The 12334-nt window shown below is 42.1% G+C and overlaps 1 protein-coding gene across 1 annotated transcript; it reads left to right on the top strand.

Moving 5' to 3' along the window:
• The first annotated feature begins 350 nt into the window (after positions 1–350).
• LOC110343849 (uncharacterized) lies at positions 351–11253 on the top strand. Its single transcript, XM_004839214.4, has 5 exons — positions 351–504; positions 7979–8021; positions 8768–8822; positions 9012–9107; positions 10136–11253. The coding sequence occupies exons 3-5, from the start codon at positions 8794–8796 to the stop codon at positions 11067–11069; spliced, it is 1059 nt and encodes a 352-aa protein (XP_004839271.2). The 5' UTR covers positions 351–504; positions 7979–8021; positions 8768–8793; the 3' UTR covers positions 11070–11253.
• The last annotated feature ends 1081 nt before the right edge of the window (positions 11254–12334 follow it).

Raw genomic sequence — 12334 nt, 5'->3', positions numbered from 1 at the left:
GAGAGGCAACTGGCTCAGAGTCCGAGGCTGTTCTTATAGGGGGTTGAGGGGGAAGTTAACATATAGAATTAAAGAAAAGGGGACAAAGGTTAATGGTCGACTGTCACGTATTGACGGTCAGCAGACATTTGCAGCTTGTTTTATAGATTGTGGTGTCCGGAACATCAGTTCCGGGCAAACAAGGAGTTGAGTAGTTTACTTTGGGACTTTAGGTCTGTTACAGATTTTTATCTAGTGTCCCAAAACTAACAAGCATCTTTATCCATTAACTCACATTTAATCACAGTGGGGCTGGAGAAAAGGAACAAAGGTTATGCAGTCCCACACTGTGGCTCAGAAGGCCCCAGAAGGCTTGGGTGACGGGCGCTCATTTGGGAGCCTCTTACCCCGCTGCCGCCATATCTCAAATTTCTACTCTCATTCGGTCTCCTTGTTTGTGCGGTTTGTGTGCGGTTTGCTAGGTGTCATGGCAGGAACCGGCCGGCCGCCAAGACAGACTCGGAGGTAGGGGACCAAACTCCCTTGAAACTGCTCGGGTCGCTGCACCCAGAGATGACCGCGCTTTGGCACATGGGAGGACCCGGGTGGGCAGGGCCAGGCCGGGCGGGCCCGGGTGTCCTCCCACGAGTCCCTGTGAGCCCTTTTCCTGCACTTTACTTCCACAAGCTCGAGGGCCTGTTGGGTTGCCAGAGACTGAGGGCGAATAAAGCGCTTCCGGGGGAGTGGGAGAGACGTCGATCAGACAGTTGCTTAGGGAACCCCAGGGAAGAGCGAGTGATAGGAGTCGGAGGCGCCAATACTGCGGGGCGGGGAAGGGGGCGGGAGAGCCAGCAGTCCGACCCCGGTGGGCTCTAAAAGGCCTCTGAGAGAACCCGGGTTTTTTGGGTTTTCTGAGATAGGGTCTCATGGTATGTTCAGGCCGGGCTCAAACTCACAGGGATCCTCCTGCCATGGCCACCCAACTGCTGAGACCACAGGGGTGCAGCACCATGGCCCAATGCCTGGAATTCTTGCATATTGCATTCCAAAAAAGCAGTTTTCTATTGTTTTATAATTTAAAAATTTATACCTGCATGACAAAGAAGGTTTCAGGATGTTAACTGAAAACAACACATTGTTGGTGGGATCCTTATTTCCAATAGGAGAGGAATTGCCTGGCCACTTGGAATCTATGTTTGATTTTATTTGACGATGCCAATTTTCTAGTGATTACACTAGAATTAATTAACACTCCCGTGAGTAGTGTTTGTGCTACATTCTTACCATCTTGCCAATCAGTTTCACTTTAGTCACTGGTGTGTGGTATTGCACTTTGATTTTATGTGTGTTTGTGACTAATAATATTGAGCGTCTTCTCATTGACCATTTGGAAATTCATTCTCTCTCTCTCTCTCTCTGTCTCCAGATAGGGTCTCCCTATAGTCCAGCCTGGCCTTCAACTCACTATGTAGCCCAGGCTGGCCACTGACTCATGGCAATCCTCCTGCCTCAGCCTCCTGAGTGCTGGGACTACAGGGGTGTGCCACCACACTCAGCTGGAAATTCTCTTTTTTTTTTTGGTACCAGGGATTGAACTCGGGTCCTTGTGCTAGTGCAGCAGGCAGCAAAACCACTGAGCTAAATCCCCGGCCCAGGAAATTCTCTTTTGTGAACTGCCTGTTCAAATCTTTTGTCTTTTTTTTTTCTGGTACCTGGGATCAAACTCAGGACCTTGTGCTTGCCAGGCAGGTTTGGTCCCACTGAGCTACATACCTGGCTCCAAGAATTCTTTAAATATTATGAACAGGTAGCTGGGCATGGTGGCACACGTCTGTAATCCCAGCATTCTGGAGTCTGAGGAAGGAGGATCACTGAGAGTTCAAGGCCAGGCTGGGCTGCATAGTGAGTTCAATCCTGCCTGGAATACATAGCAAGACCCTGTCTCACACACACACACACACACACACACACACACACACACACACACACAAACCCTCAATAAATAACTAAATATTATGAACATGGGTCCTCTGCCATTTAAATATAAATCCTCCCATTCTGTGCCTTCCCTTTCAACTTGATATGATATCTTAACAGAAGTTCTTGATTTTATTTAATTTTTATTTACTTATTTTTGTTTTGTTGAGACAAGGTCTCCCTATGTAGTTCAGGCTGGCCTTGAACTCACAGTGATTCTCTTGCCTCAGCCTCCAGAGTCTGGCATTACAGGTGTGCACCACACGTGGCTTCATTCATTACTCCTGATAAATCAGTTAATGGAAAAATTTCTGAAGGAAAATATATCAAAATTTTAAATCTGATCTCCACTTGCAGGGCCCTCAGCACCTCACCGACCCCAGTCCCTTCCTCCCACACTGTTTATGGAAGGCTTTCCTCACTGGATTGCACTGGTGACCCTGTCCTAAATCAGATAAATATTATCCCTGGTCTATTTCAAGACTGGATGTTTTTCACCTTCATCTGGCCTTAAGCCAAAACCTCACTGTATTTAATGATGTAGCTTTGTAGTGTCTTGAAATTTGCTAATGTATAAGGCTTCCGATTTAGATTGTCTTACAATTGTGTTACTTTATATAAGTGATGGCGAACCTTTTAGAGATGAGGGCCCAAACTGCACCCCAAAACCCACTTGATTTATCTCAAAATGGCAACGTTGCAATTAAACCTGAATACTGAGGTTTTAGTTTAGAAAAAACAACTTCATCCGCTGCTCGGCTGCTGGGGTAATATGGCTCAAGGGGCTCCATGTGCCTGCTGCGGCACGCGTGCCATAGCTTTGCCACTGCTGTTCTCCATCTTTGGTGTTTTCGTGTAATTTTTGAGTCATCTTGTTAATTGTCACATAATTAGCATGCAGGGTGTTGATTGGGATGACATTGAATTTGTAGTTTAGATTGGTAATAACTGACATCCTAAAAATGTCTTCTGATCCATGAATTTGTTTCTCATTTATTTAAACCTTATTTCTCTCAATACTATTCAGCTTGCAATATACAGGGTTTTAAAAAAGTTATATAGTAGGGCCAGGGATTTAGCTCAGTGGTTCCGCTGCCTGCCTCACAAGGGGAAGATCCCGAGTTTGGTTCCCAGTACCAAAAAAACCCCCCAAAAACCCAGTTATATAGTAATTTTAAAAATTTTTATAAAGAAAAATTTCAAACAAATCAAAAGTACATAGAAATGTATAATGAATCTAAATGGGCCTGTCTCCCTGCTTCAACTCTTACCACATTATTTTGAAGCAAATTTTGGATAATATAAGTTAATTTGTAAATGTTTTAGAAATTATATCTAAAAGATAAGGACTCTTTAAAAATCAGCTGAGTGTAGTGGCACACACTTGTAGTCCCAACTACTTAGGAGGCTGAGGTAGGAGGATTGCTCAAGTCCAGGATTTAAAAGCCAGCCTGGGCAACATATAGCAAGACTGTCTCAAAACAAGGAAGATGGGCCAGGGATTTAGCTCAGTGGTTCCAGCGCTTGCCACGCAAGCGCAAGGTCCCAAGTTTGATCCCCAGTACCCAAAAAATTAAAAAAAAACAAAAACAAGCAAGATGCTTAATCATAATACTATTGTTATTGTTGTTGTTGTTATTGGTTTTTTTGTTTTGTTTTGTTATTGATTTTTTAACAGGGTCTCACTATGTAGTTCAGGCTGGCCTTGAACTCATTATTCAAACTCATAGTGATCCTCCTGCCTCAGCCTCCCAAGTGCTGGAATTACAGGCATGTGCCACCATGCCTGGCAACACAATACCATTATTACATCTAGACATTTAACAATATTTCCTCATAAAATACCAATGAGTATTCAAATTCCAATTGTTTCATAAACGACATGGTATTATTTGGAGTTTGTTTGACTCAGGGTCACATATGGGTGTGTCACTTAAGTCTTTTTTTTTGGTACTGGGGATCGAACTTGGGGCCTTGCACTTTCGAGGCAGGCGGCAGAACCCCTGAACTAAATCCCTGGCCCTTCTTAAGTCTTTTCTAATCCATAGGTCACCCACCTTTATTTCTTTCATTTTTTTCCATTTATGTGTTGAGGAAATGGGTCATTTGTCCTTCGGATTTTTTTAGTCAACATTTTGGTGATCAAATACCTATGTTGTTAGTTGAGGTGCCCTGTTGTTTTTGTGTATTTCCTGTGAGTGCTAAGCTAAGGTTTTGATGGTTGTATCCTCAAATTCATGTTGAAATCTGGTTGCCAAGGTAGCAGTTTTGGGAGGTGGGACTTTAGATGGGTTTAATATCTTTCTTTTTGGGAGGGGGTTGAGACAGGTTCTGGCTATGTAGCCCAGGCTGGCCTCGAACTCACCTCGATCCTCCTGCCTCAGCCTCCTGAATGCTGGGATTACAGGCATGCACCTCCATGCCTGACTAAAGGGGATTAATATTTTTCTTGCTAAACTGGCTAAATCCTCAGAGGTGTGAGTTCTGAGTCTCTCAGGACTGGATTCGCTATCACGGAAGAGGGGCCCTTTTTCTCTTCCATAACACTTACTTGCCTTCTGCTTTCTGCCATGAATTGAAGCTGTCTGAGGACCTCTTCAGAAACTGAGATGTTGACACTGTGCCCTTGGACTCGCAGAAGCATGAACCAAAATAAACTGTTCTGGTTTATTAGTTACCCAGTCAGGTATTCTGTTATAGCAACAGAAAATGAACTAAGACAAAGGGGAAGTTGGACTCATCTAAGACTCATCAGTCTTAGTTTTGAGGGAGGAGGGAGGCAGTATTTTATAATCATCAGGAGGCACATAATATCTGGTTTGGAATAGTGTTTTAAGTGGCATTGAAAAATAACTCTGAAAGTTGGAAATGTGAGAGTTTTTAAAATTGATGTTGTACCTAAAGACCATGCTAAATTTGCTTATCAATTCTGATTATCAGTAGGTTTAAAAAATATTCTATATAATTTTATTATTTGTAATTAACAATAATTTAATTTTTCCTTTTCTAATCTTTATGCCTTTTCTTTTTTGGTACCGGGAATCAAACTCAGGACCTTGCGTTTGCCAGGCAGCCATAGCACCACTGAGCTACATCCTAAGACCTTCCGTCTTTCTTTCATTTTTAAAATTTGTTTGTCTCAGCCATAAAGACAAACTTGAGACATTTATAGCTAAATGGATGCAACTTGAGACTATTCTCTTAAGTGAAATAAACCAGACATATATGTGTAAATATCACATTGTCTCTCTGGTGTGAGAAACTGAAAGGGTAAATAAGGACAAAAATGTATAATAGATATTATGAAATACGAAGAAACTGTTCAAAAGGACAGGAAAACTGTAGGAGGGGGAGAAAAAAATGAGAAAAAAAGGGAAAAAATGGAAACAAAGTTTTTGTAAGTAAAGGGGGGGTGGTTTGAGGAGAAGGGAGGGGATTGGGATAAAAGAGAAATCAAGATATATCAAGTACAGGTGAATGTGATCGTTATGCACATTTAAATTGTACCAGTAAAATTAAATTTAAAAAAGATATATATATATATATATATATATATATATATATATTTTTTTTTTTTTTGGTACTGGGGATCGAACTCTGGTCCTTCAGCTTGTGAGGCAGGTGGCAGAACCACTGAGCTAAATCCCCGGGCCTAAAAATATTTGTTTTTATTAAACAGTGTCTTGATATGCCTCAACCTTGAGGCAGTCCTCCTGCCTCAGCCTCCCAAGTGCTAGGACTACAGGTGTGTGCCACCACATCTGGCTGGTACCTTGTCTTTTCTTTTCCTTGCCTTATTGCATGGGTAAGACTTCCAGTACAATGTTCAACAGAAGTGGTATAGTGGAGATCCCTATCATTTTTTCTATGTACTTGAATTTTTAAATAATTCACCATTATGTATAATGTTTGCTCTATATATGGTTTTTCAAACATTCTTTATTAAATTGTGGAAGTTCCTATTTCTATTTTGCTAAGAATTTTAGCATGTATGGATATTTGATTTTTCACTTTGCTTTTTCTTCCTTTTTCAATTTTTAAGTTGTATCTCTTTTTATATTGGCATTAAAGTTTATTAACTTTAATGTTTTTCCTGCCTCTGTTGAGATGGTCATATGGTTTTCCTTGTTTGTTCTATCAATATGCAGAATTATACTGAGATTTAAAAATAATAAACCAACTGTGAATTCCTAGGATAAATATAACATGCTCATGATGTTCATGATTTTTAAAATATATATCACTAAATTTAGTTTGCTATTTTATTTGGGATTTTGTGTCTATGTCCATGAAAGAGATGGACCTGTTATTTTCCTTTCTGGTAATGTCTTTACCAGATTTCAGAATCAAGGTTATCCCAGCCTCTAAAGAGGAAGCTGAAACTACCGTTCTTGGGCTGGAGATTTAGCTCAGTGGTGCCGCTGCCTGCCTCATAAGCACAAGGTCCTGAAAAAAAAAGAAAAGCCAACCCTCTTTCATCTCATTAGCATAAGAGACCCCCCAACGTTCGTGAAATCCCAAGGTGTTCTGAAGCTCTGTACTAGGAACCTGGAACAAAGGCCACATTATTTTTCATGATAGCACACGTAAACACACAGACACACATGCGTGAGGAGAGTTTCATTTCTACAAGCAATATTTGCCTTTTTTTTCAAATCTGCAAAATCACTTTTTGTAGTTTTCTGTTCCTGAAAAATATAGTTAGGTTTGCATTTTATTCTTTAAATATGTATAGTTATTTTCTGATGGGCGAGGTGGTACATGCCTGTAATCCCACCACTTAGGAGGCTGAGGCAGGAGGACCTTGGTGAGTTCGAAGCCAGCCTGAAATGCATAGGGAGACCCTGCCCCCTCCCCCCAAAAATATATATGTATATAGTTATTTTCTAACCTAGGTCTGATAATTTTAATACCTGATGTCTTTATAGGATTATTTCTGCTTTCTGTTGTTTCTGTTCAGGTGCTTATTTTTTAATAGTTAACACTTCTGGGGCCAGGGATTTAGCTCAGTGGTGCCAGTGCCTGCCTAGCAAGCACAAAGATCTGAGTTCGATCCCTGATACCAAAAAAACCCAAAAAACTTTTGGACTGGGGACTTAGCTAAGTGGTTCCGGTGCCTGCCTTGTAAGCACAAGGTCCTGAGTTCAATCCCCGGTACCAAAAGAGAAAATTTTTTTGACAAAGGTTTTACTATGTAGCCCCGGCTGGTCTTGAACTTGCTATATAGCCTAGACTGGGCAGTACTTTGTTTTTGTTTTTTGAGACAAAGTCTCACTATGTAGTTCAGGCTGGCATTGAACTCACTGTGTATCAGTGGCTGGCCTCAAACTCACAGCCATCCTCCTGCCTCAGGCTCCCAAGTGCTAGGATCACAGGCGTGCACCACCATGCCTGGCTTTCTGTTACAGCTTTTACCATGTGGTGATTTAACTTAACCTGTTTAGACAACTGTCCCTTACTAGTGTAAGTTCCTATAGTACAGGGATCACACTAATCTTTGTAGTCTCAGCACCATACAAAATACCTAGAATTTAGTACTCAACAAATGATTCATAAATTAACGAATGTGAGGTAATTAATGCCATAGTTCTAGATGCCAGCTGTGTCACTCTCTGTTCTCTGTGAGGTGTGCTGTTCATAAGTCGCTAATCTAGAACCTAACTCTGACAGTTAATTGTGATCGTCACCTTGACTGGCTTGAGAAGACGCCTAGATTAGGAAAATGCACTGGTGCCTGTGTCTGGTGGTTGTGTGGTGTGGCCTTGGGGACTCTACTGGCCCCTGGCCCTCCTTGGCTCTTCCTTGCTTGCTCTGCTTCCTGGCTGCCTTGAGGTGAGCAGCTTCCTTGGCCCTTGTGCCATGATGTTTCTGCCTCCAATTCAGCCATCATGGACTGACTCTGAAACTGTGAGCCAAATGAAACTCCTCCTTTAAGTTGTGTGAATCGAGTAGTTTGTCCCTGCAATATAAAGCTGACTAATACAATAACCTGATTTTATTTTTTCTTTTTGTGTTTCTCTAGACTTCAAAGGAACAGAAGCTGAAAAAGATCTGGAAACGCACAGGTCAGAACAATCTTATCCTTAACTCTGCAGCTCAAGGCTAATGGCTGATCAGCTGTCCTTCTGCTTCAAAATTCTAGCCTTAAACAGCAGGTGGAGGGAGGTTGAAAAAGACGGTGTAAATGGAAGAAATATGCCTATTCTTTGTTTTGTTTTTGAGACAGGATCTCACTATGTAGCCTAGGCTAGGCTTGAACTCACTATGTAGTCCAGGCTGGCTTTGAACTTGAGGCAATCCTCCTGCCTCAGCCTCCGGAGTGCTGGGACCACAGGCATGTACCACTATGCCCAGCATGCCTGTTCTTTCTAGCATCTGTACTTCCAAAGAGATGTTTCCATGGTTCTTTTACTCATGCTTTTTTTCCCTCAATTTTTATGCAAAGATCAAAGGAAAGGAAAGAATTATGGCAAGATAGGAAAACAGACAAAGATTAACTACTATGAGTTCATTAAGGGAAGCTTCAGTGTCTTTCCTTCCCTACCATAGATGTCAGAAGGAAAAGAAGGATCAGGACCTCTGTTTTCCCCACTCCAACTCATTTCCATGATCATTCCTGCTCTACACAAGGCTGCCATCTACTACATGCTGAAGGCAGCATAGTATTAATTATTTTTTTAAACTTGAAACCTGAGCTCTACCACTAATTAGCTTCATGATTTCATCATTGTTTCCTTATGTGCAAAATTAGAAGGCTGTGCTGGATGAGCCCAGTGGTCAATGCTAATAGATTCTTCATCCCGATTCCCAGTTTCAGAGTCAGAAGAAAACTTCAAGATGGAATGGAGCAAAGATAACCTGTCACGGTCAGTAAAGTCTGTCTTCAGCCTGTCCTATGTAAACCATCCTAACTGTAAAAGTTAGGAGTAAAATACTTGGTCCTCTTCTCTCCTTATGACATGGTCTCTTTTCCAAGTTAAATCTCTCTCCTTATGGTTTGCTTACTGATACTCTGATATCACTTAAATTACACTGACACATTCTGTTGCATCCAGTATTTCAGAACTCCCTGCGGGCTGGACCCAGGAATGTATGCTCCAGTCAATGGGCAGGAGTCTTCAACAGATCTTCCAACACGTGGAGAGTGCAAGGTCAGAGAACATCGTTTCTAGGTGGAGGACAAGGTTGTAGAGCATTTAAGAGGGAGAAAGGGGAGAGTAAAGGAGGGAAGCAAAGGGGGAAAAGACAATTTTTTTTCTGGTATTGGGGATTGAACTGAGAACCTTTGCACTAGGGTAGGTACATCCCCAGCCTTTAAAAATTGTTTTTCTAGGGCTGGGGATTTAGCTCAGTGGTGCTGCTGTCTGCTTCACAAGCACAAGGTCCCTGAGTTCGATGCTTGGTACCAAAAAAAATTTTTTTTTTCTTTTTTTGGTGCCAGAAATCAAACTCAGGGCCTTGCCCTTGCCAGGCAGGCGCTGCACCCTGAGCTACATCCCTGCCCCCTAAAATTTTTAATTAATTACTTTATTTTTTGTTTTGTTCAGTTTTGTTTTTGTTTCTGTTTTCTGAGACAGGATCCCACTATATAGTTCAGGCTGGCCTTGAACTCACTGTGGAGCCTGGGCTGGCCTGGAACTTGAGGCAATCCTCCTGCCTCAGCCCTCTAAATGCTGAGATAACAGGCCTGCCTCACCCAGCTCTAAGGTTGTTATTTTGAAGCAGGATCTCACTAAATCACTAAATTGCCCAAGGCTAAGCTGGAACTTGGAATTCTCTGGCCTCAGCTTCCCAGAGTGCTTCCATTACAGGTGTGTGCCACCCCTCCCAGCTGAAGGTAGCAGCAGGAAAAGTCCTGGGTTCAACTTGGGTGAAGTATTATTTCAGGAATAGATGCCTACCTTTGCCCAGTGGAGGAATTTTTGGGACCCCTCCCTACCTCCTGGGAACCTGGGATCAAACTCAGGACCTTGCACTTGGGAGTCAGGTATGGCACCACAGAGTCAAATCCCCAGCCCTGCATTATTATTTGACGTTGGGGGAAGTAACTTTTTTTTTCTTTTCCAACTCTCCCTCAGGCCAAAAATATTTTGCATTTGAAAGGGACACTCTCTTTCCATTTCCTCCCCCACTTTTCTGGCTCCAAAGCAAGTAAAACCTTTTTCTCTTTATTTCTTAGATTAAGTCTTATGGAATTGGATTTGCCAGAATCAAAGGATGTGACTTCTTCCAACACCTCTCTTCTTAAGGCTCAGGAGGCTGTTCCACCCTGTTGTGTCTGTGAGCAGGCAACATATTCCACTGATCACAGCACCTCCTCTGGATCATCAAGAAACAGCTCCAGCCTCTCTTACCTTCCTGCCTTTATTGAAGGGACAACTTGGCAATTTTGGAGTGATTGTTTGCCTGTTTCCCACAGAAAGCAACCATCTGTGTTCAGGAACCAAGGCACATCACTGCCTCAGGGTCTGAGAAACCAGAACATATTCAGTATTTGGAAGCTCTTTCACACTTACCACCACCTAACTCTTCTGTTGACTCTGTTTGAACCCCCAAATGTTTGCAAACAAGAAGAGAAAACAAAAAATAAGAGAAGGAGCAGGAATCATTTGTTATTAGATTATGGGCCAAATTCTGTTTTGAGTGAAAGACCACGACTTCCAGGGTGGGCCCTGGCCCGGCTGTCTCCTTTGGCTAGAGGGGAGCTAGACGGACATTTGTCTTCAAATGTTTCTAGTTCTGTGCAGAAATCATGGGCAATGATAAAACATCTTAGTACAGAGCAAAGTGTTGTAGATCTTCCAGAAGAAAGAATTCAGCAGCCTAGTACACAAGTGACTAATATGGAGCTGACCCCAAGGCTTCCTTATAAAGTCAAAGATAACATAAAGATAACTCCATTGGCATTACTTCAGGTCATGGCTTCAATGATGATGATCCCACAATCACATTTAGAAGTGACAAAATCTGTGACTTTGTTCCCACATGCACCAAATCAAGCTGTAAAGCCAATGGCAGTCATGGAAACAATGCATGTAACTCCTAAACCACCAAATCAAATAACTGAATCAGTGGAAGTGACTCCAAAGACTCAGCAACAAGTTGTAGAATGAAACAGGATGGCCTCAAGACTAAATAAAGTCATAGATAATGTGAAGATAACTCCTGCAGCATTGCTTCAAGTCATGGATTCTAAAAGAATGATTAATGAATCATATCCATGTAACACAGACCCACTAGGAATGACCCCAAGGCCACAATATCAAGCCACAGAGTCTGTGGAGATTAATTCATTGTTGGATCAGCAAGCTATTAGACCAGGAAAGATGAGTCCAATGCCACAACACACAGTCATGGAAACTGTGGAAATGGCCCCAGGGCCAAAGCACAAAGTCATGGAATCAGTGAGTACAACGTCAGTATCACAAAGTCAATCCATGGAACAAGTAAAGATTGCTTTACACCTAATACATCAAAACACAGAATCACTGGAAATGATCTCAATACCATTACATCAGGTCATTGATTACATGAAAGTAACTCCAGTGGCACTATTACAAACCATAAGTTTCATGGAGATTCCATCAGCACAGTCACATGATATAGAATCTGGGGGTTTGATCTCAGGTTCACAGTCTCAAATTGCAAATTTGACCCCAAGGCCAACTCAGACAGATGGTTTGATGACTTCTATCTCTTCTACTGCTATTGCTCCACAGTTACCATGTGCAAATCATTCTGAGTTGACCAGGGGGCAACCGTCACAAGGTATGAAATACTCTGAATTGATCCAAGAGCCAGAGCTGGAAGATATAAAACCTGGGGAGCATATCCCAGTCTCAAGGCTTCAAGGTTTAAAATCTGGGAAGCTGATCTCAGAACCACAGCCAGAAGATATGACATCTGTGGAGCTAACCCTAAGGACACATTTGGGAGGTAGGAAATCTATGAAGTTAACACCAAAGCCAGAGCCAGGAGAAGTCAAATCTATGGTGTTAAGTCCAGGGCCACAGACAAGAGGCATAAAAGCTGGGGATCTGGCCCCAGGTTCAGGGCCTCAAGGTTTACAATCTGAGTTGATGCCTTTAGGATCACAGTTGAAAGATAAGAAATCTGTGTTCTTAACTCCAGGACCAAGTCTAGAAGGTATGAAATCTATGGAGTTAACCTCAAGTCCCCAGCTACAAGGTTTAAAATCTGTGGAGGTGACTCCAGGTTCAAGAATTCAAGATTTGAAAACTGAAGAGTTAGTCTCAGGTACAAAGATTCAAGATACGAAAGTTACTGAATTGAAACTTGGGCCAAAGATGCAAGGTGGGGATTCTGTGGCTTTTCCACCAGATCCATTGGTTCAAGTTGTTAAGTCCAAGGAGGTTCT

Source organism: Heterocephalus glaber, unplaced genomic scaffold (assembly GCF_053883595.1).
Source record: "Heterocephalus glaber isolate CG9 unplaced genomic scaffold, H.glaber_assembly_v1.0 deba00001457, whole genome shotgun sequence".
In the NCBI taxonomy this organism is placed as follows: Eukaryota; Metazoa; Chordata; class Mammalia; order Rodentia; family Bathyergidae; genus Heterocephalus; species Heterocephalus glaber.
Note: the sequence above shows the minus strand (reverse complement) of the source record. Positions and strands in the feature narration are given on the sequence as shown.